Below are 27,072 nucleotides of genomic sequence, written 5' to 3'. Positions count from 1 at the left end.
TACTCGGTAAATTAAACCACTGAACGAGATGCAACAACGTTAACATTTCGTCACGGCTCGATGGTCAACGAAAATAAAAAGATATTTTAGTAGTCTTTATTTTGTAAATCTCGTTTTTATTCGGTAACAGGTCACGTGCTCAGCATTTTCGTTGCGTCTCGTCTCCCTCACGTAAAGCTTTAAATATGACTGGCTGAAGCCAGTGGGCAGCCATCTTACGTTGCCATTTTTACTAACACTTGACAGTGACAACCCATGTTATTGATCAATTTTAACACAATACGCTTAGAAACCCTGTATTGAATACAGTAATAGCCTCGCAAAGTTTATATTATATACTGTACTTTGTTACAGTATCCTACTGCTCGTTGAGCGCTTATTCATAAAGCAATTTAAAAAGAGAGACAAAATTAAGTCTTTCATGGAAATTAAATGTACATGTGGCGCGTCCCCCAGACTTATTGGTACTACTGCATGTAATACATGGTGGCATGGACACCATAGAGACAGAAAATATTGTGGAAAAAAGCAGCACAGAAATCAATGACGGCCACTGTATTAAGTTGGGCGGCTTTGGTGAGCGGCAAGATGGTCACCGGTGGCTTCACTACTCCCAAAGGCGAGTAAGCGGCATTGACTAGTTTATTTTAGCATTTGTTGAAATACATTGGATTGTTGGTTTGCATGCCTGCCTCATCATCATCATCATTTTGAGGATTGGAGTTCGAATCACAGAACAGCTTCCTGTGTGGAGTTTGCATGTTCTCCCCGTGTTTGCTTATTTATTTATTTTGAGGGGTGGTAGCTGATGTCCCAGCGCTGTCCCACCTTCCAAAAACATGTACATTACAGTATCTCACCACTGGACTGGCCAAGCATGTATCCAGATCTAAAACCCATTGAACATCTCTGGGATATCCTCGAACGGAAGGTGGAGGAGTTTAAGGTTAGAATATCTGCCAGCTGTGCCATCATGAGAGAGTGGAAGAGGATTCCAGTGTCAATCTGTGAAGCTCTGGTGAAATCCATGCCAAAGCGTTAAAGCATTGCTGGAAAATAACGACCACACAAAATATTGACGCTTTGGGTATTTCACATCAGATGTACACAGAGTATGATATTTATTATGTGTTGCCTCATGAAAAGATAAATCTGCAGAAATGTGAGTGGTGTACTCATTTTTGTGATACTGTACATTTGGTTCACCACCGAAGGCTAAATTGCCCATAGTTGTTTGTGGTTGTTTGTTCATATGCCCTGCAAAGAGGGCTGCTGCCCAATCCGTGGTGTACCCCACCTCTCACTCACGGTTTGCTGGGACAGGTTGCAGCTCACCTATGACCCCAATATAAACAGTATAGAAAAGGGATTGATGGATTTGTATAACTACACAAGACCTGGTAGCATAAATTTTAAGTAATAGAATATGTAGCACATGACCTTGGCTCAGGTTGTCTAATTCAGTCTTCCGCAGTTTTGAGGGCAAGCGACGTTAAGTGCCTCGCTCTTACCCAGCAGCCCCGCCTACACATGACCTCAGGCTATCTGCTTGTCAGCCTGCAATTAGAATTTCACCATTAACTACCCCAGACCATCATTAACAGTTAATTAAATCAAATCTATCAGGAATTATGGGCTCGAACCTTGAAGGGATACCTTCAAGAAAGCTCCCAGGACCAATTTAAATGAGAACAAGGAGAGCAAGCTTTTGTTCAGAAAAGTCTGCCTTTCACGTCCTGAAATATATATCAGTATATTTGACACACAAATCTTTCTTGGATAAGATCATTGTGCTCATGAATAGACAACTAGAAATTAACCATGTGGAAAAAGAAAACAGTTTCACAAATAATTATCAACTTTATTCCAAAAAATGCATCAGATTTACGATAAAGCCTGTACACAATGAACAGTGAAAACAAGATTTAAAATAGTCCATCATTTGAACATTAATTTGACAAAAATAACATCCATATATTTATTACGAAACAAAAACTACAAAAAGACTGGATATCTATACACAAAAGTAAAAACTTAGAAAAGTCAGTGTGGTTAGACACAAATTGCTCCTCTTCTTTAGGTCTTCATCATTTCATCAAGTGAACTTATATGTGTGAATGTCAAGGAATCCAATTTTGTAATGATTATGAACATCACAGTTTAGGCAAGTCATGCACTGAACGGAGTTTTAAAATGAGCTAAAAGTTGAGGAAAAGCATTCTAATTTTTACTTCCTGAGCTCTATCTGAGACATACTGGACCACCTGAAAGTAAGCATGATCACAATGCCCCATCATTATTTGCATTTATTTGTGGAAGGCAAGATCCTATTGGCACTATAATTATTAGTGTTGTTCCGATACCGCTTTTTGGCCCCCGATACCTTTGCCGTACCGGCCGATACCGATACCATACCCAAGTTTTTTGTTTTTTTCTCAACATGAAAAAGCTGTGGATATCTGAGCTCGGCATGCAGTGAACATGTCACACATCAGTGAATGTCGTGCATGAGCAAGACACAAGATGCTGCATCCAAAATCCTATATTAGCGTCAGAATTAATGGTATCGGCATGTTACTTGTTAGTACGCCCCGATACCACTGTTTTAATGCAGTATCGGGGCTTCTGCCAGTATCGCTTTCGGAACAACCCTAATAATTATAATTATATAATATTATTATTATTACAACACAAGCAATTAGAAAATTTTGTTGGGACATTCAAGAATGAATTGAGCCACAAATTCCTGAAGAAGTGACTTTCCAATTTCATATTTTTGAGCAGCTACCTGCTCGACAGAAATATTTTAGACAAAAGAAAAACTTTTATGCAATTACTTTAATAGCCACCACTGAATAAAATAATTTAAGATTATGCACTGAAGTGCTTAAATCTGTTATTTTGGTAAAAGCTAAGCAAGCAGTGTAACACATCACATTTTAGAGATCGTAATATAGCTAATTACTTTCAATTAGCAGCCGATATACCGGAACGTCACATTTTATTTTAAAAATAAGATTTAAAAATTTGTTAGAATAGTAAAATGGTCTTTCTTTAACTGTAATCTGTTGGGTAATCTGTTGAAAGTAAAATTGATTTAGCTGTCCAATCCTCTAAAAACATAATAATAATAATTATTATTAAAACATTCATAATTCTTTGCTAAACTTTTAGATGAATTCCCCTTTTTCAATAAAAAATTATTTACTAATATATATTTATGTGTCGAGGAGTGTGTGGTGTAGAAACGTTTTATAACAGTAATTTATATTAAGGCTGTTGTTGTTTTTTTGTTTTACAAGGAACTACCAATACTGAAACTTGAATCGAATTGCCCACATTATTTTGTGAGGCTCTTTTGAGAATGAGAAGCGAGTTGGATGAAAAAGGATATGAATCATAGTTAAGTTTCTGGGTGAGAACTCCGGTGAGAACGAACTCAGCGTTGTGGACATCTGGACAACAGAGACAAGTCACAGAATCAACACGCGCCTAACAAATCATTGCATGCTCGTGCTTTAACATCCACATTTTTGTATAGCGACACAGCGTATAAAATCGTGTGTGTGCGTGCGTGCGTGCGTAGACCTTACCAATATTTTTAAGGAAGTACTCTCTACACAGGTGTAGATCATTGTCACAGGAAATCAAGACGATCTCTGGGAGATTCTGCAGCAACACAAAAAAAAAAAATTGGTAATTCTCACAAGTCTATAAAATACCAAATGCCTGACTAGACAGTGTATGAGCCACTTCATTATTCATACAAATAGTCAAAAATCTTTTTCTAAACCGAAGCTTAAGCTTTATGCTAGCACTCGATTTAAGTGTGTGCGTGTGTGCGTGGGGGGGGGGGGGGGGGAGAGAGAATACAAATGTATCCCCTCATGTAGCCAAATGAAAAATGCAAAAGGTTGATTTCACCCTAGAGGTAAGTTAATAAAAACAAAGCACTAATGACTTTTGTCAATGGATAATGCTTAGCCAGGGGTACCTAATGTTGTGTCTTGTGAATGCAACACTAGCTCAACCGCCGCCTAAACATTCTGTTCATCACATCTTCTGGTTGATGAGTCTTATTAAGGGTCTTCACTGTTTTATGTCCATATTAGAACAGGTTGAGGAAAGAAGCGCCACATTCACCTTGTTCTGTTGATGCTCCATGATCTTCCTGTATGAGGGCTGTTTCGCCAGCAGCTTCCCTCCAGCACTTTCCACAATCGACTTCATGGTGCTGAGGCTGGGGCACATTCCAGGGGTTAGATAAAAATACTTTCCCTACATCCCGGAGAGAGGAGGTACAAAGACAGAAAAGCACACCGTAAAGGAGATGTGAGGGGTTGGATGGGTCCTTTTCTTATTCTACTGATATGACTATTTGAGTTCTTCACAGTTGTCATCAAAGGAAAATTTATCGTTTCTAAAAAAAGTAAATACATGTTCTAAATCCAAAATTTCACGATTTGTCAAATGTTTTTTGAAAATGTTAATTACAGTTTTGGTTCAATAATATTTTTCTCATATTGCTTAATATGTCTTCCATGAAGACTAACACGAATAAATGCACGTTAGTGTGTAAACAGAGCCACTCAAACTCTTTCGTGAGACAACAGAAAATCCAGTCTGAAAACGGCTCCCTGAATTACAACGGTGTTTGTATTCATACAACTGTAATGTCATCAACTTGTCACTTTAGTCTATTTTAACTACATTAATGCAGTGGTAAAGTCATGATTATAGTGAATAGTTGTAAGGAAAACTCTTCTATGCTACAAATATAAAACAATTAAATGAACAACATTGTACAGCAATAACTGAGTGCTTCTTCTTGTGCCAAGTGATGACATATTTTTAGGGCGCAAACCATTCGTAACCTCAAACTGTCATATGCCGGAACCTCCAGAAGCTGAATACCCCACTGTATTGTGACTGTCCCAAGACTTTTGTCCAAATAACCTTAAAGAGTGGTGCATTGTGGGCTTTCTTGAGTGACTCTTCCAGACTGAAACCAAACAAGACCTCAGCTTCGGCATCCTTCAGAATGTAGCTCTGCTCATCTGGAACACAAACACACACACACAAACAGTACTATTAGCTTAAAATACAAGCACAGAAGAGAATTTCAAAAAAGCTAATATTAGCTCTCAGCTAACTGGAAGTTTGAACTGGTGGCACCGAGATGACATTGCTCGTGTCCACACAAACGTACCCACAAACTTCTGGCTCCTCCAGCTCTCTTCAAGCCACTCTGGGGTGACGATGTGTTTCACCACAGACATTGCGGCGAGAAATTTGACCGTGCGCTTCACTTTACTTGCCACCAGGTGAGTCACCTTCAGACTGCCGTCCGCTACTTCTCCACCTAAAGCATGCAGTCTCTAAGGGAAGGAGCATATGTTTACATGCGGATGGAAAACATTATTATTATTTTTTTAATTACTGCTAACTAGAGAAAGAAAGTGCTACTGGAGTCTTGTGCTGAATTTACCTTTGTGTATTGCTGAACTTGTGTGGGCTCGAACCCTGTGAAAACAACTCTTGGAGTGGACTCTGGTGGAAGCTTCTTACTGGGGGACTGGATCTCCTCAAGTCTGTGTAAACAACACACAAGATCATCATTGGATAAAAGGAGGGAGACGGACGTTGCGAAAAGGCCGTCGTGAGGTCCGCAGGACCGACCTGGCCTTTTTGCTGGATGGCTGGTTATTGGAGTCAGCCAGCTTCTGCTTCTGGATGAGCTGCAGGTTCTAAACGAGAAAGAGCAGAAGGAAATCAAGATAAATTAGCGAAACTGTACCCGAGTCTCTAATCTGACTGGAATGTCAACAATTCTAAGAAACACACTATTCAAGTCATGGTAGAAAAGTAGTAATTAAGGGGCTACGATAAAACTCACCGCTAAAGCTTCTTGAGATACTTTGATTGGTGTTCTCCAAGGAGCTATACAAAATAAAAAATTAAAACCGTTTAAATTATGTGTACATTACATTAAACAAATGACTCAAAACGCTACATACCAAGCAGGTTCTGGACCAGCTGTAGGTTTGGCACTAGAGGCTCAGGATGCGTAAAAATCGAGTATCTGCTGTGCTGAATTTGTCTCAACGCTTCAAAGTTTCCCAGCAGGATATCACACATCCACTGAGCATTTACACATGGAATCTTCCACTCTTTGGCCTTCTCATACTTGAGCCCGGTAGGTCTAGAAAGAAACGCACAACAGACAAAATAACAATTGGTGCTGTTACGGGCAAAAAAATAAATAAATAAAATACAGTCCAGACACCAGAAACGGAGCATTTGAGTCAAATGACTTGGGTCGAAATGAGTTGAGTCACTGATTTTGACTTCATGGTATTAAAAAAAATATTTTTTTGTGGGTCTCACATCACATCCGTCAGTAGGCTACGCTATGAGACAAGTTGAGGCTGCCTTGTTGAGCAAGTGCAACAGAGCAAGCTCCAAAGACGAATACATTTGGATTCAAGAATTACTTCTGTGTTGAAATCGGGATTAAATACATTGTCAGGGTTTTTCCTGGCTCAAATTGAGGCAGAGGTGGCCCCACCCTGACATAATGGGCGACTACCGATACCAGGTATCGGTGCCAATACAGTCTTATTTGAAGGTATTGGTACTCACGGCGATGACCGATACCATTATCGGCTGCCCTTCTGCAGTGGTTTCACGATCAGGAAATAGAAATTTGAAATGACATGAATTGCCATTAATTTCATGCAATGTTAAGGAAAAAATATATATTGGGGTATAAAGGTCTTGCTTTAAAATCATCTGTCATTTATGGGTGGGGAATTTTATTTACTAGTTGTATCGGTATTTGGTATCAGTATCGGTGACTACTCAAGAGTTGAGTATTGGTACAGTATTGAACATCCTTAATTCTGACCTCCGTGTATTCTGTAAATTAACAGACTGACTCGCTTTCATTTTTTGCAGCCAACATATAATACTCCCATGTTCCAATAATAATAATAATAATAGTTCCAATAATAATATGACAATTATCAAGTTAAAGCATTCATTTATTAAAACGGTTCTGCCGCAACATTTCACAGGTGGGAAGTATCGGCCAGTGTTTTTTCCAGGATTGAAAATGTGAATTTTTGTTGCCTGACTCTTCGGTTGTTGCTTCAAGTCTTTCCGGTGCGCTGCTGTTGATATAGCGCCTCCATAATGGCGCAACGCTGCAATTACAGTTAAAATACGTTGCTGCCAAGCTGGAGCGCTGCGGCTGTGTTGAGCGCTATGAGCCGCTCAGGCTGGAGGCAGCGACCAAATTAGGTGGTGGCGGCCGCCTCCACATTTTCTACATAGGAAAAACCCTGATTGTGACATGTCTTTTTTTAAACCAAGTAATGACTTCACTTGAATTGCTTTAAATTTGGTGTCGACTGGACTTTCCCCAGTAATTTGGAACTTGCTTGAGACTTGAAGGTTATGACTTGCGACTTATACAGTATATGACTTAGGCTGCGTTTACACTGCAGCTCAATTCAGATTTTTTTCACACCCAACCTGGGCCTCTTTCGTATGTGGATGTAAATCGCAATATGCACGCACCCGATTCATACGTCATTAAAAGCCTGATATGTGCTCTGCGCGGGCGGCAGAGAGTGCTTGGAAGGGAGACTCCTGACACGTCTGTGAATATACAAAGCGGTTTTGAATAACAGTGTTAACTTTTTATTTGTCTTTAATTGAATCACACTTGAAACATGAAGCATAAAGTTGACATTTGTGGCGAGAGTAGAAATTCAGCCTTGCAAACGGTTCATCACGAACGGCGATGACGCGACGTCATCTTCAATGAATATGAAGATATCAAGGAGTCTCCACTCATTTCCCCAAAATATTTCTGCCTCTTCCAACCTCGATACTCTGGCGTTATGAAATGGAAAAAAATGAAGAAGAAAAAAAGAGTTTGACGGGTTTCTGCTCTGATTGTAAACACTGACGCTTGAGGAAGTCGGGGACAGCAGCCAAAAATGAGCGAGCGTGAAAACAGTCCAACAGTCGGGAGCAGGCGTTCGCACAGCGATTTGCATAATTTATGCAGGCAAGAGTAAAACACTTGAATCCAACTCCTAACACGTCCGTGAAAGGAGTCCACCAGCTCACAAATCAGTAGCGCGTGTTGGCACAGTTAAATTCGCATATGGCACTGATAAAGGTCGCTTGCCTCGGCGGCTTGGCTGGAGGGAAAGCGTTGCGTTGAGTCTGGGCCATATTTATTTCCGTCAACTCTGCAGCATGACGTCGTCGTTTTGGGTGCACATCACTCGACGTGTGCTCTTTGCGCATGCGAGTCGCATCACGGGCGCGTTGCGTTCACATTGAAGTCTCATTTGTGTATGTAATGTGAACAGTCGGCTTTAACAAAAAATCCGAATTGGGCATCACGCCCTGCAGTGTGAACGTAGCCTTAGTCCCACCACATTTTAAAAATGATGATGAAAGCAGTAACAATACCCGGGATTATTGGGTGTTATGCTTGCATTCCAATAAGAACGAAAGCGAATGAGCAAATGGAATGAAAATGCTCCATATAAAACAGTGTAATTGTGATAAAAAAAGACGTATGATATATTATTTTTGCCAATCCAATCAAATGTCAAATATGTGGTTCAATCGGAATAGTCCAGACGCAAATGTGTGAAACATCAATTTTTTTATGGGAATATTCAACAAAACGTCTTACTTAGGTTTAGAATTCACACATTAAGCATGGAAGAATGTTATATTAATGGAACATTAAGCCTTAATATTTTATTTCATTACATGTACAAGTTTACTCTAAATGTTAGTTGTTGTTTTTTTATCGCAATAATCAATTTATAGATTGGTATCGTGATTAATCGGCATTGAATCGAATTGGTATCGAATCGAATCGTGACCTATGAATCGTGATACAAATTGAATCGCCAGGTACTAGGCAATTCAAACCCCTAATATATATATATATATATATATATATATATAAAATCAAGCTGTCGCTTGAATAGAGATGTTAGAATAAATCACAACTACTGTACTAAATAGACAACTGAACATCTTGATAAATTGTGTTTACATTGACCAGCGTAAAACAGCTGTTCCGATTAATGTAGTGGCACGCGTATTCAGCAGAGTGGGATAGATCACATCTCATGGAAAACCAAATAATGCTATCTAACAATATCAGTGCACTGCATCATCAAAAATCTGTCATAACCTAGGCAGTACAGAACATCTCTGCAGAAAATTGTCCTGGCAATAGTTCTCACACCTAATTCTTTGTCATACCATTTTGCTTTCTTGACCACTGCTACTTCTAAACATTCCGTATTTGTATATATTTAAACTTTTACAACCAATAACTACTCCCCACACAGAAAAAACAATTATGCTATCTAGAATTGAGTTAAAAAAAAAATTGAAATCAAAGATGCATTTTCTACAGCATCCAAATCAATTCCTGTGATAATAATTGAACACACATTCACATTGTCTCCCCAGTCACCACATGTTGTGTCCCTCCTTACTCTTTGCAGACAAGGACAGTGTTGCTCCGGCAAAGGTACCCAGTGTATCTGGCACCAGCCAAGTAGGCCATCACCTTCAAGTCATCTCTGTCTGCGTCCACAAAACCCGTCACAGATATAATCTAAGAGCAGAAAACGTTGATCAGAAAAAAAAAGAAGAAGCAGGCAACACCATGAAGACATTTGAAATACAACGCCAATACAAGCAATCCATCCATCTCCAAAAAGATTTACAGCTATTCCCACGTGAATTAAGTATGATGGTTATGTAGACTAAGTGTTTGATTTGTCTTAGTCAGGAGGTCCGTATTTGAATCTCAGTTGGAACATCTCTGTGGCCTTCTCCTCATGCTTGCGTGAATTTACTCCAGTTACGGGAGCTTCCTCCCAAATCCCTAAACATGGTAACAGAAAATTCAAAATGTCCTATCGGTGTGAGTGTGAATAGTCATTTGTCTATGTGTGTGCTTCTCACCCAAAGTCAACTTGGACAGACTCCAGTTACTCACCACCATGAGGACAATTGGAATAGTAAATTAATAGGGGTATTTACTACCATTTGACACAACAGCCGCAGATACATGTGTAACGCACGTCTTATTTAGTTGATATCAAGGTCTTACTAAGACGAAAAGGACATCTTATTGTTAAACATTGCTCTCCTAATGATTTTCTCAGCTTTCCGGTGAAATACTATTACTTTGAGAAAGATTTAACTAACAATCCCCGTAATTATTATTAACTATTTACAAAAAAAAAGGGCAGCTCAATGCATATTGGGTATTCCCCCCAAAATGTTTAACTACACAAGGCTTGAAAAAAGTGTGTGAGTCTAAATCTGAACTTTGTGCCTCATCAAAACAAAATGAAAAGCAAAACTGAGAATCAGATTTGCATTTTTTTTCACATAATTGAACACTAAAACATTATTTCTTATGCCTTTTACTGAGATTGACATTTGTGCAAAAATAGATAGAATGATGTGATTTCTTATTTCAAACAGGTCTGTTTATTTAAAGGTAATGTCCGACGTTTTTCTGTTGCAGGACTGAGCAATAAATCGAATTAATTCGATACTTTGTCATTTTAAAAATCGAATCGTTGAAATTTGCTAAATTGTGAAATCGAGTTTTATCTTCTGGCTTATTAAAAGTTGTTTTTATGTTCTGTTACATTCGGCCGTGGCTCAGGATGTAGAGACAGTTGTTCAATAACCAGAAGGTCGGCTGTTCGGTCCCCGCTCTCCCCAAGTCATGTGTCGTTGTGTCCTTGGGCAAGGCACTTCACACACATTGCCTCCAGTGCTACTCACACTTGGTGTATGGAAGGTGCGAATGTTTGGTGGTGGTCAGAGGGGCCGTAGGCGCACACTGGCAGCCACACTTCCGTCAGCCTGCCCCAGTGTGAATGTGTGAGTGCATGAATAACGTATCCATTCCATTATAAAGTGTTTTTGAGTGTCTAGAAAAGCGCTATAAAAACCCAATGCATTATTATTAAATGTTTTTGTGAGTTGTAATTTTGCACAAGGGGCAGAATGCTGGAAGCGTGGTTTACAAGACATGTTTACAATAGCTACCAACTACTTAACTTATTTGCCCCCCAGAACGTATAAATACATTCTATTTAAAATGTTTAATTGCCCCAAAGACGTATTTATACGTTTGTTTATTTTTTTTATGCTAGAGCATACAGAAAAAGCTTTGATGCAGCCTCTCAACTGCAAAGAATGTTTGAAGAAATGGTAGTTATTACACAAACGGCCAGCAGGTGGCAGCAGAGCATAGGAAATGAACCAGGACCATGTTGAAAAAACCCTCCATTACTCAGAATTCTAAATAGATTTGTGAATAATGATGAAACTTAGCCATATTCTAATGCTAATTGCGTCAAAACGGGAACAGATAGAAACATGCTTTTTTTTCCTGAAGAAAGAAAATACTTTAATCTTTCTTTTCGTAGGTTTCATGTTTTATAGCAATAGAACCCAATATTTTGTGGACCTTGCCAAATCAGTCAAAATCCTGTTAAAAAAAAACCCAGCTGGGAGCGAAGGGGGTTGCTTCAGTGAAATTGGCTGGGAGTGAATGAGTTAATTGTGGCATTTAAGCACAAACTATGAATATTAAGTTAAAACTGATTTAGAATCAGTATACATTATTGTCTAAATATTTTGCAAAGGAATGATTTTTGAATAAATATAACCTTTAAATAAATGTTTGTTGGGTTTATTAGATTAAAATCAATAAAAATTGTAATAGTCCTTGCAAAAATTGCAATTTCATTTTTGCCCTTATCTCCCAGCCTTAGCTGTTTGCAAACACAACATTCAAAACTGGCGTTCGAGGAAGCCGAGGACAGCAGCCAACCAGGAACGAGTGTGAAACCAATCAGGAGCGGGGGGTTGCACAACGTAATTCGCATATGCCACTGATAGTAGCTTGCCTCCGCAGCTTGGCTAGAGGGAAACGTTGAGTCTCCACCCAGAAACGTCCCAGACAGGCCAAAACAAATCAGTCGGACTTTAACGTCACTTTAAAATTAAGAGAAAAGGTAGCAGTCAAAGTGTGTTGTATATTTTTTACTGAAAATATCTATATTGTGGTATATCATAACCATTAGGGGTGGGGGAAATTTCAGATTCTTAGCTGCATCGCGATTCAGCCACAAACGCCCACATTTAGATGATTAATGTTAATAAAAGTATACAGAAGGTTCAAAATATTGCGGAACTCAGAAGCGCTTTCGAAAGCACACACGTCACACGCAGCGCAGACGAAAACAAACATGGATGATGCCAACCTCGCCGTGAAGTTCAAAATAAAGCTCAAGAAAGAATACGTTGATGCCATGCAATAGCCTTAGTACGCTTTTATTTTGAAAACTGGCCTGCATGGTGGCGTGACCGGCTGACGGCAAGCTTGACTTGCCTTCTACACATTTCGGCTTGCCTTATCGTCGTTTTTCATTGCCATTACATGCCAGCATCAACACGTCGCCATCCCGAAATCCGGTAGTCCGACAACTGTGGCTTTGTTATCTTTCTTTGCCTCTTTTTCAATGATGTGAACATAGGCTAGTTTGTCATTCACTCTCCATGTAGAAGGGGTATGTGTCTTAAATTGCAGTTTAAGGTATTTTTCTTTCTTTAAAAAAAGGAAAGAAAGAAAAGATAATTAGAATCATTTTCATCCTCATTTTCTTCACAAAACATTTTTTCCTTTAAATAAATGCAAACATTCATCTTAAAATGTCAAATATGGCTTGTGTTCCTACAATTTGAGTTGAATCTTGTTATTTAATCAGTGTTTTATCAAATAAAAAGACAAAATTCTATTTACATTTTTTTTGCTGATCCCAAAAATGATCTGATCCGTGATTCAAATCCGTGATCTGACCGAACCGTGCAGCTTTTTTTTTTTTAATCCATTGCACCAAGTGATCAATACTTAGTGAGATGAATTGAAATGAGTAGTGAAAGATCGTTTCCATATCGCCCCGCTCTGGGGGCAGTTATGATTAACAACTTTCAAGAGCAACGCTGGCGTTGAATGTCTGTAAGTTTAAATTTGCACGAGCAATCTCAATTCATAAAACCATCTCATCCAATCATGCAGTGGCCAGGGAAGTGCACCGAGCTTGACCACTTAAATTTGTCAAATGAACCGGACGAGGAGCACCCAAGCATGGTAAGTAATAGTGTGTGCGCGTGCCCAAACAAATCTCACTTTCATTGGGTAGTGACATCCATTATGATTGTGGATAAATGTAAACAGTGCAATGGATCACCAGACACAGAATACAACGTATAATAGTAGGACATACATGTTGAGAGCAAGGCTTGGCTCCAGGTGGGAAGGCAAATGGCACATGAAGTGTCCGATGAGGAGGCACCATCCTCTTCCGTTTCAGCACTGTGTTGAGCCAGTGGGCTGTCACACAGCGTTTTCCCTCTCGGAGGGCCTGATAGAAGAGACACAATCAACACAATGACAAGGGTGTCAAAAAATAAGAAGAGCTTGACATGCTGCTTAGTAAGCATGTTTTATCTTTAACATATCACATCTTGTTTGTATGCGTTAGCAAAAAAAAATAAAAAATTTGCTGACAGGCACTCGATGCTTTGAAAAGGCAGCATTTGATGCTGCTGTACTCACAAACCGGACGCAGTAAGATAAATCCTTACCTGGACATACATGTTGCTGACCTGACTCTCACAGAGCAGGTGAGTACAGCGACTGGTCAGGGAGGGGTCAACGGCACCACCATAGGCCTGGATCACCTGCAAGTTGAAGGGGGCGGTGGGTTATGTAGTTTGTACAAGGCCATCTCTAAAATGCAGAAATAGCTCATAGTTTAAACTTGGTGTATACCGTAATATCTTACTAATTCTTCATCTGAAAATGACCTTAAAAATCAATGCCGAGTACATATAGAAATTTTATTCATTCATTTATTTATGTATTTTTTGTCACATTCGTAATTCCAATGATTTGTAATGTCTAATATTACGACTTTATTAGTGATTAGAAAATGAAGCTTCATGAAGCACTTGTGATATTTTTAATCCTCAAGATCGTGCTTTTGGTTGAATGAAAATTGATTAAATTTCCACTACATCTTCAAACCAAGAATGCCATCTAGAGGAGTCAAACATATCAAGTGCTTCATGAATTCTTTATTTGTCCATTAATAAGATTTATAGATATAAAAGAGATACACAAAATTGATCCCTTTCCAAAGATTTTTTTTTTGCTCACGGTTATCATACAGACGGAATCTAATATCGGACCATACCAGGCTACGATACTCACTGATCAAAGCACTTTGTCCGATATAGGCCTACTATAAGTCATAAAGTCTCAGTCAAATTAAATCCTGATTTCTTAACTCCCAATCGCAGGTAGTGTCAAGGCTCTTGTCAGGTCAAGACACATGACATAAAAAGAACTCCTTGGATCAACTCGAGGTCCCATTTCGCTCCTGATGTATTCTGATTTACCATCAGATACCAAATGAGGCTAAGCTTGTTTCAGGCAAAACATGATACTGTGTGTTAACATGACAAACATGTTAAAAGGAACTTCAACTGTAATGACAAGTTTGCTCGATATGATTTAATTGGTTGTAACTTGTTACTAACATATTTATGAGATTCATTTTTCAAAAATATTTTCCAAGTTAATACATTTTGTAGAAACCGGTACACCGCCAGTGTTGTTTACATCGCAAAGCATTCTGTGTGTAGTGACGTAGAATAGCGGCTGGCTCTCTGCCAAACTCTCCCGATCGCATGGTGTTCCATTGGAACGCTACGAGGCTTACCTTGCTTTCTTTATAGCTGTTTCGCATTGCTCGGCAGAAAGCCAGCCAGCCGCCATTCTATGTCACTGCGCATTGAATGTGTTGCGACACAAACAACAATGGTGGCGTACGTATAAATAAAATTTCCACATAAAACTGGAAATGATTTTTGAAAAACGAATCTCATAGTTATTTTAGTAACATTTAAATAAATAATATAGAGCAAACTTGTCATTACAGTCGTGGGTTCATTTTAAGACAAATTTGTAGAAATGACCCCGGAAGCACATCTTTAATAACGGCATTTTGATGTTACCTTACTATCTTACCCGTTTCCATGTGGCCAGCAGTTGCTTGTCTGCTATCTGTTCTGGGTAGTCAGCAATGGCAAACACGCATCCCAGCAAAAAGCCGTCCTGTGGAACTGTGACATGACAAAAACAGTTCACCAGCCCATCTACGCAATAAACATGAATTTCCTCCTAAATGTGTGTGTGTGTGTGTGTGGCTGCCCAGTAGAAATAAGTTAATTTCTCTTACAGGTACCACCCCCCCCCAATATAGTAGGATTCATGTATTTTGATGTTGTTTTGACTTGAACTACAATAAATGGCTCAATGGTTAAGTTAAAGAGGGTCAGAGGTCAACGTATGTATGAATACCCCAACTCCTACTCACTTTCTTGTCCTGGCTCATGTCCAAACAGGGAGATATGAGCAGGCTGCTGTGGCTGCGGCTGAAGTGTCTGTTGCTGCTGCTGAAGCTGCTGCTGCTGCATGGCCTGTTGATTCTGATGCTGTATAGACTGCTGCTGATGATTCTGAAGCTGCTGCTGCTGCATCTGCTGAATTTGTTGCTGTTGCAGGAAGTGTTGTTGCTGCTGCTGCTGCTGTAGATGCTGTTGGTGTAATTGCTGCTGATTTTGTTGTTGTTGTTGTTGTTGTTGCTGCTGCTGCTGTTGTTGTTGTTGTTGTTGTAATATCTGCATGCGTTGCTGCTGCTGGAATTGCTGGAGCTGTTGTTGCAGAGCTTGCTGCTGTTGCAGTTGCTGTAAACCGGGACGTAAGAGCGGCTGAGGGCGCAGCTGCTGCTGAGAGAAGTTGTGTTGCTGTGAAAACATCTGCTGTTGGTGCATTTGCTGCTGTTGCTGGAGGAACTGATGCTGTTGGGACAACTGGGGGAAGCCTTGTTGTTGTTGCACAGCTTGTGACTGTTGCTGTTGATGTTGGTGATGTAGCTGCATCATCTGATGTTGCTGCTGCTGCTGCTGCTGCTGCTGCTGCTGCTGTTGCTGTTGCTGCTGCTGCTGCTGCTGTTGGAGCTGCATTATGGGGTGTTGCGCTTGTTGTGGTAACTGTTGGTGGTGTTGTTGGACTGTCTGGTGTGACTGCTGCATTAACTGCTGCTGCTGCTGTTGCTGGGCTGTGAGTTGTTGCCCGGCCATTTTGGACTGATTGTACAGAAGGGGATTGGTATTGTTTGGAGTCTGAGCGTGACTCTGATTGGTTTGTTGCTCTACTGGCTTTCCTTGATTGGCTGTCAGATTCTGGATAATCTGTGACAAAAGAACAAAGTAAACCATATTAAATGTATAGAGTGCGTCCCACAACAACAATGTTAAAAAGATTGTACACATGAAAAAAGGTCCACTTTTAAAATGTCTTACATGTGCTACATTGGTGGGTCGAATGGTTGGCTGCATGTCAGAATTGTTGGTAATGTTGCGAAGTGTTCTAGCTGCTGGGCTCCAACCAGGGATGCTATCTGGAAGTGATGCACCTCCTACAAAACGACAAATAATTCACAGGTTAAGTAATCCAATGACTCAAAATAACAACACGGAATGCATACAAAAGTATATAAACTGCAACTTTGTGTTTTTAATTGGCTCTAAAACGACCTTGTCAGTGTCCCATACCGTAAATGCTTTTTTTTTTTAAAGATTGAAAATAGCAATAGAGTGGAACTTCTGTTCATGAACTTAATTTGTTTCAAAACTACTTATAAACCAAAATGCTCGCAAGATGAAGACATTTTTGTGAAAATATATCCACTCTTGCCCGAGAAACAAGATACAAACGACCAACGAGGAATAAAAGGCAGGGCCACGTGCCGATGATGGGTGAGCATGCAGAGTTGGGGTCTCCCCGCTAGCTGCCAAACATGTACTGTAGCTCAAATGGGGAAGGTCGTCTTTCACAGGGGTTACCGTACATTTCCATTTCACAGTACTGCAACTGTGAAGATTGTGAACCAACAGTGACTAAAGGGTGTGCTGCATTTCCATGATTGTAGTAATGTAGTAGTAGTGCACAGTAAATTTCGTATGCATAGTATAATATAGTCTTTTTCAGAGTAAAATTTACTGTGTAGTAGTAGTAGTAGTAATTAAACTCGGTAATGCTGTACAGTACTGCAAAGAAGAGGGTTACAGCTCTTCAGTTGATACAATTGCCGTAAGTCACACTTTTCCCCAAATGTTTTGTTGGTCCTGTGACTTAAACGTGCAACTTGTATACATTAAAATTAGAGCTCCGACTAAATAAATCCCCGCTCCTTTATTATGATGACATTGTTTGCATTACTGACACCTTCTATCCACCAGTGGTAATGAACCAGTAGAAGAAATGGAAGAAGTAAAAAAATATATATATATAATAATAAAATAAAAAAATCTCAATAATACGACTGCGTATTAGGGCTACATATATATATATATATATATATATATATATATATATATATATATATATATATATATATATATATATATATATATATATATATATATATAGAGAGAGAGAGAGAGAGAGAGAGAGAGAGAGAGAGAGAGAGAGAGAGAGAGAGAGAGAGAGAAAGAGAGAGAAAGAGAGCGAAAGAGAAGAGAGAGAGAGAGAGAGAGAGAGAGAGAGAGAGAGAGAGAGAGAGAGAGAGAGAGAGAGAGAGAGAGAATATTCTGAGAAAAAAACATGTATATTTGCGACATTATAAAGTGGCAAATTTGTGAGAAAAAAACTCGTACATTTACAAGAAATAAACATGCAGATTTGCGAGAGAGAAAAAAACTTCGAAACTTGCAAGAAATACACGTAGGGAACTTGGAACTAGGTATTTGGGCCATTACTTTTCGGTTGGGTTTTTAAATAAGGAGATAGTACTAATTGCTTTAGCAAACATTAACCATATCATATTAAGTCATTCACTCACAGCCATTTTCATAGACGCAATCCCCTTCACTCGCGGCTGTTTTACTGGATTTTGATTGATTTTGCAAGGCCCACAGAATATTGTGTTCTATTGCTATAAAAACATGGAACATACGAAAAGAAAGATTAGAGTCTCTTCTTTCATCAGGAAAAAAAAGCATGTTTCTATCTGTTTCCGTTTTGCAGCAATTAGCATTAAAATATAGCTAAATTTCATCATTATTCACAAATCTATTTAAAATTGTGAATAATTGAAGTTCTTTTCAACATGGCCCGGGTTCATCTCCTTTGCTCTGCTGCCACCTGCTGGCTGTGTGTGATAACTACCAATTATTCAACCGTTCTTTGCAGTTGAGAGTCTTCTGTATGCTCTAGCATAAAAAATTACACATAAAAAACGTATAAATCCATCTTTGGGGGACTTAAACCATTTAAAATAGAACATGTTTATACGTTTTTGGAAGCAAATTAGTTAAGCATTCGCACTTTGAAGCGTTGTGTACTGCCAGCGACGAAGACTCCTCGCTTTGCGAAGGTCCACATCCTGAGGATCAAACATTTAAGTTAATTTATTAAAATATATATTTACCAGAATTATTATCTACACATTCATACATTTTGGTATTTTTTTGTACAAGTCGCTAAGTTGATGCGTCGTATCTGCTGTTCTCAGTCATTCACTTGCATTTAACTTATGCCAACTTCTGATTGGTTAGTGTGAGTCAGCTGGGTCAAGAAGTGTTTTTGATCTAGCTGCTGTGTATGACGAGTAAAGTTTAAGAAATCCATCTCCATCCTGCCTTTTCATTTTATAAAAAGTGTTCCATTAACCAACGAATCCTCCCGTTAGCTCCTGGTGGACAAAAAACATCACCTCGTCCAGACTATAGCAACACTACCTGTATTCCTCGCAACTTTCAGAGTTTTTGTCTGGTAAATGTCCTTTTTTTTTCTCATTCATACAATTTTGTGATTTTTTTTTCTTAGAATAGTACACCACCCCCTAAAAAAATATTTATACATGGCCCTAATACACCGTCGTACAATGACAATAATTGAGAAAAAAGATACCGCATTTTGAGTATTTTTTGTAAATCATTCAACCTTAAGTCGTACAATAACAATTGAATGACATTGTGTTTTTCATACAAAACACTTTCATAGTCTAAAACAAAATAAGCTTTTACTGTATCGCTATACTCTGCATTTACTAAGGATGTCACCAGATCCTTTGTACCTACTGACCTTGTTGTGCATTTTGACTGATGGCAGCAGCAGTGCGGACCTCTGCTGAGATGGGTCCAGTGCCAGGAACCGGAGGAACAGTGGCACAGAGGTTGATAAGTCCACCTCCTGTTGAGGATACAGGTTCCTTGTTGCCAGGTGGCCCGCTTCGCCGCCTGGCAGTGCCTGATGAAAATGGAGGGGTTGGGGTCACGACTTCTGCTGGAGTCCAGTTGAGGTTGGTACCCTCCTTCTCTGTGGACGAGTCATCATCTGAGTCGTCAAACATGCGCTCGCTGCGACGTTCAGTTTTCCGTGGGGACGACGGGGAGATGGAGTTCAATTTTTTGGGACCAGGACGTCTGCGGGGACTGGACTCTTCAGACGAGTCGCCACTGGACATCCGGTAGCGTCGCGGGCTGTAGCTTCCATCTGAATGGGAACGTTGGTCATATGACTCTGGCTCACTCTCATCCACTTCCTCTGGCTCCACATAAGTAAGTCGAGGGTGATAGAGTGCTTCATCAGTCCGGCTCTTAGCTGTATTGAAAATTTTGGACATTTTAGCATTGATGATGGTACTTCTTGCAAACTAACTGAAACATAAGCAGATCTCTTCTCTTTCTGAAGGCATACTGTACAAATCTTTTTTGCAGTAGGCCTAATAAGTATGACAGTAACACTGGGCCTCATTCACTAACCATGCATACGCACACATCTGCGATTCAGCAATATCTTTGTACTTGAATTTCTGCATATTCTGCAAAATAAATTTAGGACCTCCTCAAACCATGCGTACAAATAAAACGTCAAACCCAAGATACACAATGTATTGAAACTAGCCATATAAATCAATAATTATACAGGTTTCAATGAAAACTTAAATCGGGAATTTATTATAGTTGACCAACGTCCTAAATAACCATAGTGAACACTTATTCACTTTTACCCTTGCACCCTTCTACATATAGCGTGCACAGCTTGTGTGTGCGTGCATGTTTATGTGCATGAGTGTGTGTGTGTGTGTATCCACCACTGTCTTGTGTCCCCACAGATGTCACTCAACGCATAGATTTCATAAGTGCTTTGATCGTGCACCCAAAAAGGCAATCCAAGCACTCCCGCTTCCTTGTTAATTCAATGCTTCAAAGTTTTCATATCAATCAAATGCACAATAAAGGGAATGTAAATTAGACTGAGTTGTTAAAATAACAATTTAAGATGATATATTTTCCTAGAAACTATCATTATTAACTATAAATTATTTTCTTTATGCCTGTAATGATGATGCCAGAGCAAAAATAATTCAAGTACATCATTTTTAAAGAGCAATTACTGTACGAAGAATATTGAACATTTGCATTGAAATGTAAACAATAAAATATTTTAGATAAAACATGTAAATAAAATAAAATAAAAATGACTAAGGCTCTGTAAAACAAAAAAACACTACAACAAAGTAAAACGAGACGTCCTTTACCTCCTTCCTTTTGTATTTTTTTTAAAGAATGTTTATTAATCAAAATGTATATTTTTTTCTATTTATTCCAGTGGTGTTTATTGAATATAGTGTACGAGGCCCACTGAGCCTATTGTCATTCAGTGTAAAGGTGCGCAGTTCCTGCATTTACTTTTTTTTTTTTTTTAAAGGTCTGCAAGTATAGTCTGCTAGTCAAAAGTTCATCACGTTTTCAAACACGATTGCAACCAGTGACTACTTATCACATTAACATTCAATTACCAAAAATCTGATCATAGTTTGGTTAACTTCCCTTCCTAAGAACAGTAAATACACACTTTCTGTCCCAAGTTGTGCATCTTCTTTGCCAGTTATCAAATATTTTCTTTGCTTCAATGAGTAACTTGCCAATTGATTTACCCAAATTTATGTGCAATCCATTCATCCTTGTACGAGACAGTTTGTCCTTACAGCTGTAAGTGAGCAGGAGCCCATCTCAGTTGACTTGTTTGTAAACAGCCTTTCACACACTACTGGTTGCATGATCAACTTTTTCAGTATTTTTATTGTTTAATTGTTACGTCATACACTGGATTGTTGCTGACAAGGAAAAATGATTGGAGTGAGACTCTTATTCTTTTGAAAGTTGTGAATTACAATTCTAAATTGAACAATTAAATTATTAACAGAAAACTCCCCAAAAACAGAACTTTGAACTTTACCTTTTACGGAGTCAGTTATCCAGTCTTGTGTGACAATCTTAATACCAGGGTGTTTAAGGGCACACTCAAACTTGGCCTGAAGTGAAAATAAAAACACATAACTGCATTGTACAGCAATATATACCTGCATTTGCAATAATAAAACCAGTTCACTGTTGTAGCTTATAATAATAGCTGAACAGAAGTCTAGTAAAACGATAAACTAAGAACAAAATATATTACGTATATATTTTTACATTAAATTAGGGCTGGGCAATTAATTTGATACATTGTCATTTTAATTTTAATTGTCCAAATTGTGGCATTTAAGAAAAAACTATGAATGTTAAGTTTATGTCAAAACTAATTTAGAATCAGTATACATTATTGTTGTCTGAACATTTTGCACGGGAATTATTTTTTAATAAATGAAACATTTAAATAAATGTTTGTCGGGTTTATTAGATTAAAATAGATTAAAATTGTAATCGTCCTGAATGTCTGTAAAAATCTAGATTTATCACATATCGCCCAGCCCTACCTTGAATACTGATAATACTGTTACTCATCAAGCAAAAATTCAATTTACACACTGCTGTAGACACATTTTGTGTTGCACACAACAAATAGAACAATATCACACACATGCAGGCATGCAAGGAGAGATGCCACAGTGAAAAGGGCACCTAATCAGTGATGCACTTCTTGAGCTTGATAGAAAACAATTGCTGACTAAAGGACATGACCTATTCTACTGCCTCCACTGCTCTGGTCATGAATAATGTTTAATTTGCAGTTTGCGCTATTTAAGTCAGATTTATTAGATCAAGTGACACAGTTTGTAACATCACGGTAATTTTAAGCACGGGTTTGAGTTTATTTCTGGATATTTTTGGCTGAAACTTGTCAGCTAATCAAAGAACGGGTTCGGTGAGTATCAGACAAAATTAAAGGATCGATTGTAGCTGTGGGCAACCATACAACAATGTCAAAGTTGATGGAAAACGTATCTTTTATGGGTGGATAGTGACATTGTCGTCAGGTTTCATATATTCCTTGAAACCTATAGCAACTGTTAATATCTGAAATGTCATGTATCACTGAGTTTTCAACTTGGGGCTGTTGAACGTAGAGTAGTAGTTCTGCATTTTTGACGGATCCACGAGCATGAACCATTAGCTACTCATGTCGTACAGCGAAATATACACCATGTCTTGAGGAATGTTTTGAAGAATGCTATCATTTTGCATGGAGATGGAGGACACATCCGATGAAACCGAGCTTAATCCATAAAACAGAAAACCAGTGGCAAGTATTTTTTTCTATAATTTATATATTGTAGTTGTAGTAGAGTAATTTCTGAACTACAAGCCGTTACTTTTTTCACTTGCATTCGACCCTGTGGCTAATACAAAGGTGCGGCTTATCCATCAGATCACAAGGGGGCGCACTATAAAGGAAGCGCAAGAGCGTCAAGCAGAGCAAAACAAACCAAGTGAACTCAAATACAGTAGGAGAGAGCAACACAATTTGCGTCCTCATTATGGAAAAGAAAGTAGCGGGAACCCGGTGCGGTACCATTAAAACACCTGCTTACAGTCGGGTGCTGCTTATATGTGTAACATACTGAAGTATTTCCCAAATGTAGCTAGGGCGGCTTTTAGTCAGGTGCGCCTTAAAGTCCAGAAATTACTGTATATACTGAAAAAAACAGCTTTAAATATTTTCAGTTTTTGCAGGACACCTTCATTATTACAAATGTATTTTAACCATTTACAATGAATGAATACTTCCAAGGTTTCCAAGCTTTGTGGGGATGTCTTCCAATTTAAGGCAAATATAACATCAAGTAGAATTGACTGTGTGGAGCACCAAACTTCATAGTTGCACTCAATAGCTTTATAGATGGGTGCATAACAAATTTTAGCCAAATTCATTCAATAATTCCCTAGAAATAGTGTTACCATGGCAACCAAGGCTTTCTATACCATTCAAATTACATTATGGGTTAATATATTATTTCAAAACAATATAGCTTAGCTTTATTATTTACCTTCTGGAAAAATAAATAAATAAATACAGTCCAGCCCCTAAAAAAATACAACTTTGCCAATGTATGCTAGTTAGGGCCTTTAAATTAGCATTTTTATGAGAATTTTTTTCTAACTCAAATCAAGCATTGCCAAGTACAATTATATTTTATTAATTTTGTAGAGCTATCTTGAGAAAAAAATGAAGTTATACTGTTCGACTTTAATTTCAAGGTGCTTTTTTAGCCAGATTTTCAATAGGCAAAATAAATGAAACAAAGACAGCAAGTAAACTCCGCACAGAAAGGTCCAAGCCGAGATTTAAAGAATTTACAGAATCTCTTACTGTGAGGCAGACGTGCTACACACATACACAAACATAATTCAAATGAAAATGTTAAATTTTAAACTGCATTGATTCTTTTAGAGGATAAAAATTATTTAAGCAAGTTTGAAAAGATTAAACTCACGTGATGGTAAAATGAAGCTTCATGAGCCACTTGTGATATCTTTTTACTCCTCTAGATTGTCATCTTGGTTTAAAGATACAGCGAAAATTGAATAAATAAATTTCAATCGCACTAGCCTTTAGCTTTAAACCAACAGCACCATCTAGAAGCTTAATTTTCCCAATTAAAACAGTTCTGTGCGTAAAATATCTATGCAGCAGAAACAGCCAATGGACAACCAATGTATACTCTGGACTCCCTCAGTGAGATACAATGAAGGGGAAAAAATGCAGAGAATGTGTAGATCAGACACAGAGGTTTCACTTACCCCTTTTGGTTCATTCACCACCAAATGAGTAACTTTTTTGTTTAGGTTAAGCTGACATTCTCCACCATAAAAGGTTATATATGCCCACAATGCGTTGAGGTCATCTGGAAGCTGTGGAGAAACAAGCAGTCAAGCAGTCGTACAAAATAGATAAAGACTAATTCTAAACAAGGAACAAGTTGTGTCTTCTTAATGTAAAAAATATAAAAGTATTCATACATGAAATTATAACCAATAGTATCACAATCTATGCTATATTTAGTCCAAAGTTGCCCACAAGGTTTTGCCAAAATTCAGAAATGAGTATTATATGCATTCACTCACACGAGGAAGACAGGCTGTCACTCCAAAGAATATCTGGCCTGATTCTGGTGAGAACCCTGTGACTCTGCGGGGTTATTGGTTACGAAAACATAAATACTCAACTTTCTTGTAAAATCGCTAGAAACATTTTCTTCAACCACATCAACAAATAGATAATCTACATAAATACATCTTGGAAGGATACGGTAAAAGGTCTCCGCATCGAACCGAGAGGATCACCCAGGATGGCTGGAAAATACAAATGATTCAATCATGCCATTAAAATAATTACAGCGTCTATAACAAGACTTTCTTTGCAGAGCAGGCTGAAGATTATTTTTTTTAGAAGAAGATATACTTTGGATAGCCACGTTTACACTTCTACACTTACTCTGACTGCTATACTAAGTGAGTTCTTACCTTGACCACAGGCAGATCAAAAACCTCACGAGATTCCCCCACCTCTGGGTTGTCCCCGTCCTCTGCAATAATATGCGTGGCCAGAGCATTGTAGGAGACCTCTTTGCCTTTGCCGTCTTTCAACAGCTGCACCACCTAAAATATCAGGCGTGCAAACGTCCAAAAACAACAATGCACCAGTCAGTCCATGATGATTGGCGTATAAAATACTCCATTCACAATTACAGCATTGGGTCACGCCCACATGACGTCCTTATGTCATCATAATTCCCACCAAAACTGAATTCGTGCATATTATTTACATTTTGACAACTGACTTCAGATTTATAAAACAATTAGTGTATTTCAGATAGCGAGACAACGGCTCAGTATTTGACAGGAAGTACAACACGGTGGACGCTCGATTGAGTAAAATGTTGACAGTCACAGGTTGATGCAAATGAACACAGTTCAACATGTCAAAGTTATTTGGTAGTTCAACGTGGCTCAACACAATACAGTCGCTGTTTGTGATTCGATATGTACAGGAAAGCCACCTAACAATAATGTTACACCGCGACACAATTGATTTATAAACCGGCGCGATTACCTAGTAGCTAACCAAATAAGCAACTAGAAAACTCAAGTCAGTACAGTACACTTGAGATCTGAGTAGATAAAACATTGCTAACAGCAAAGTTCTTAACGTGATCCGATATTAGCGAGCACATAACTTTACCGATATGCGGTGATAGAAAGAGTCGCAGTGTCGTCACTGAATCAAATGTTCGCTAGAGCAAGCGCGCAATTTCGAGCGTAGCTTGACAGTCTGTTAGCCAGCTAGTTAGCTTGTGCAACAAAACCCATTGAGAGTCAATGGTGCTCATGAGTTAGCGTGCTATAAGGCTAGCTAAGAGAAGCTAACCTCAGACAGCCTCACCTTTGGGTCAATGTCCCCAACCACGTAGAATTTGACATCTTTAAAAAGTTCGTCAACAACCTTACTTTCCTCCTCAGACATGACTGTCCATTAAGGTCATGTGATAAAACATTTACACCCCCCCCAAGGCGATACTGATAAAAACTATACGTTACTGCGGCTGCTGTGGAGCAGTAGACCCGAGCTACTCTAGCGCCAAATCGCTGAGCGCGCCATGGACTACATCATTCTCAAATGAAGGGGTGTTTAAAACAGAGGACTGAAATCTAAATGTATTTTTTGTTTTATTTTAAGCACATCAATTCAATATAGAAAGCGTTATGGACATACACTATTCAACCTGCTAAGTAAAAATATATTTAGTGGCTCTCGAGATCATGAGTAATTTTCTTATTGAAACTCGACACCCCTATACAATGCGGGCTAATATAATTGGTCTTATTTAGTCGTAACCCTTTCCTCCCCAGTGAGGTGAGGCGAGGTTATTTAACTCCTTACTGTACGCTACATTGAAATACAATTAATTCATTGTCGTATTAAGGGGAAGGAGATTGTCATTCATTTTGAAGTTTCCTTCCATCAATTTTAGTTAACTGAGGACTTGATTTGACTTGATGACTGGACTTCATCACATCATGACAGACTCGAGACTTCATTTTGCAAAGGGTTCTTATCTTGCTGTTTTGGGAGAAATATGAGCTTTTGCAGATGATCCATGGTGTTGTGCAAAATCATCCAAGTTACTTTTGGCAAAAGAACTAAGTGAAAGCAGATGAGCCAAAGCAATTGTTTGGGAAAGGAACTTGGAGTGAAGGCATGTACGAGCAGTTTTGGGATAGATATGTGCTTTTGGTAATGAACTGATAGGTTGTGCACAAATTTAAGTTTGTTTGGCCAAATGAGCTTGCAGTTTTGAAAATGTCATCTCAGTTTCAAGAAATGTGCCAAACCTATGGAGAAAAACTGTAATGCATATTCCACAAATGCAATATTAACCAGAGTAGGCAACCATGTTTTGACTAGTGCTGGCACATACAACATATTCTTGCAAAAAAGAAAGAACTTTGGGTTTGGTTCTGCTTTAAAATTACCACTTGCATAACACAGTATCATTTGACAGCTTCACACAAAAAAATAATGCGTGCTTTAGACTGACTGACTGTTAATTTTCAATCTTGTCATTTCAT

At 38.6% G+C, this 27,072-nt stretch overlaps 1 protein-coding gene across 2 annotated transcripts; it reads right to left on the bottom strand.

The window, feature by feature from the left end:
* Positions 1-1,964: 1,964 nt before the first annotated feature.
* Positions 1,965-26,083, bottom strand: paxip1 (PAX interacting (with transcription-activation domain) protein 1). 2 transcript variants are annotated; one of them, XM_086094086.1, is made up of 23 exons: positions 25,886-26,083; positions 24,967-25,101; positions 24,752-24,795; positions 24,568-24,631; positions 24,244-24,354; positions 21,458-21,533; positions 19,298-19,816; positions 16,513-16,628; positions 15,525-16,401; positions 15,176-15,270; positions 13,729-13,824; positions 13,368-13,505; positions 9,543-9,664; positions 6,018-6,202; positions 5,897-5,940; positions 5,680-5,747; positions 5,489-5,591; positions 5,210-5,378; positions 4,957-5,057; positions 4,144-4,278; positions 3,594-3,669; positions 3,396-3,455; positions 1,965-2,112 (listed from the first exon to the last, which is right to left on the bottom strand). In XM_086094086.1, the coding sequence occupies exons 1-23, from the start codon at positions 25,964-25,966 to the stop codon at positions 2,096-2,098; spliced, it is 3,432 nt and encodes a 1,143-aa protein (XP_085950212.1). In that variant the 5' UTR covers positions 25,967-26,083; the 3' UTR covers positions 1,965-2,095. The 2 variants fall into 2 exon arrangements, with proteins under 2 accessions (XP_085950212.1, XP_085950202.1); XM_086094076.1 differs by having other exon boundaries at positions 1,965-3,455.
* Positions 26,084-27,072: the final 989 nt, after the last annotated feature.

Source organism: Leptonotus elevatus, chromosome 1, assembly GCF_054856555.1.
Source record: "Leptonotus elevatus isolate MCC_2025b chromosome 1, RoL_Lele_1.0, whole genome shotgun sequence".
Taxonomy (NCBI): domain Eukaryota; kingdom Metazoa; phylum Chordata; class Actinopteri; order Syngnathiformes; family Syngnathidae; genus Leptonotus; species Leptonotus elevatus.
Note: the sequence above shows the minus strand (reverse complement) of the source record. Positions and strands in the feature narration are given on the sequence as shown.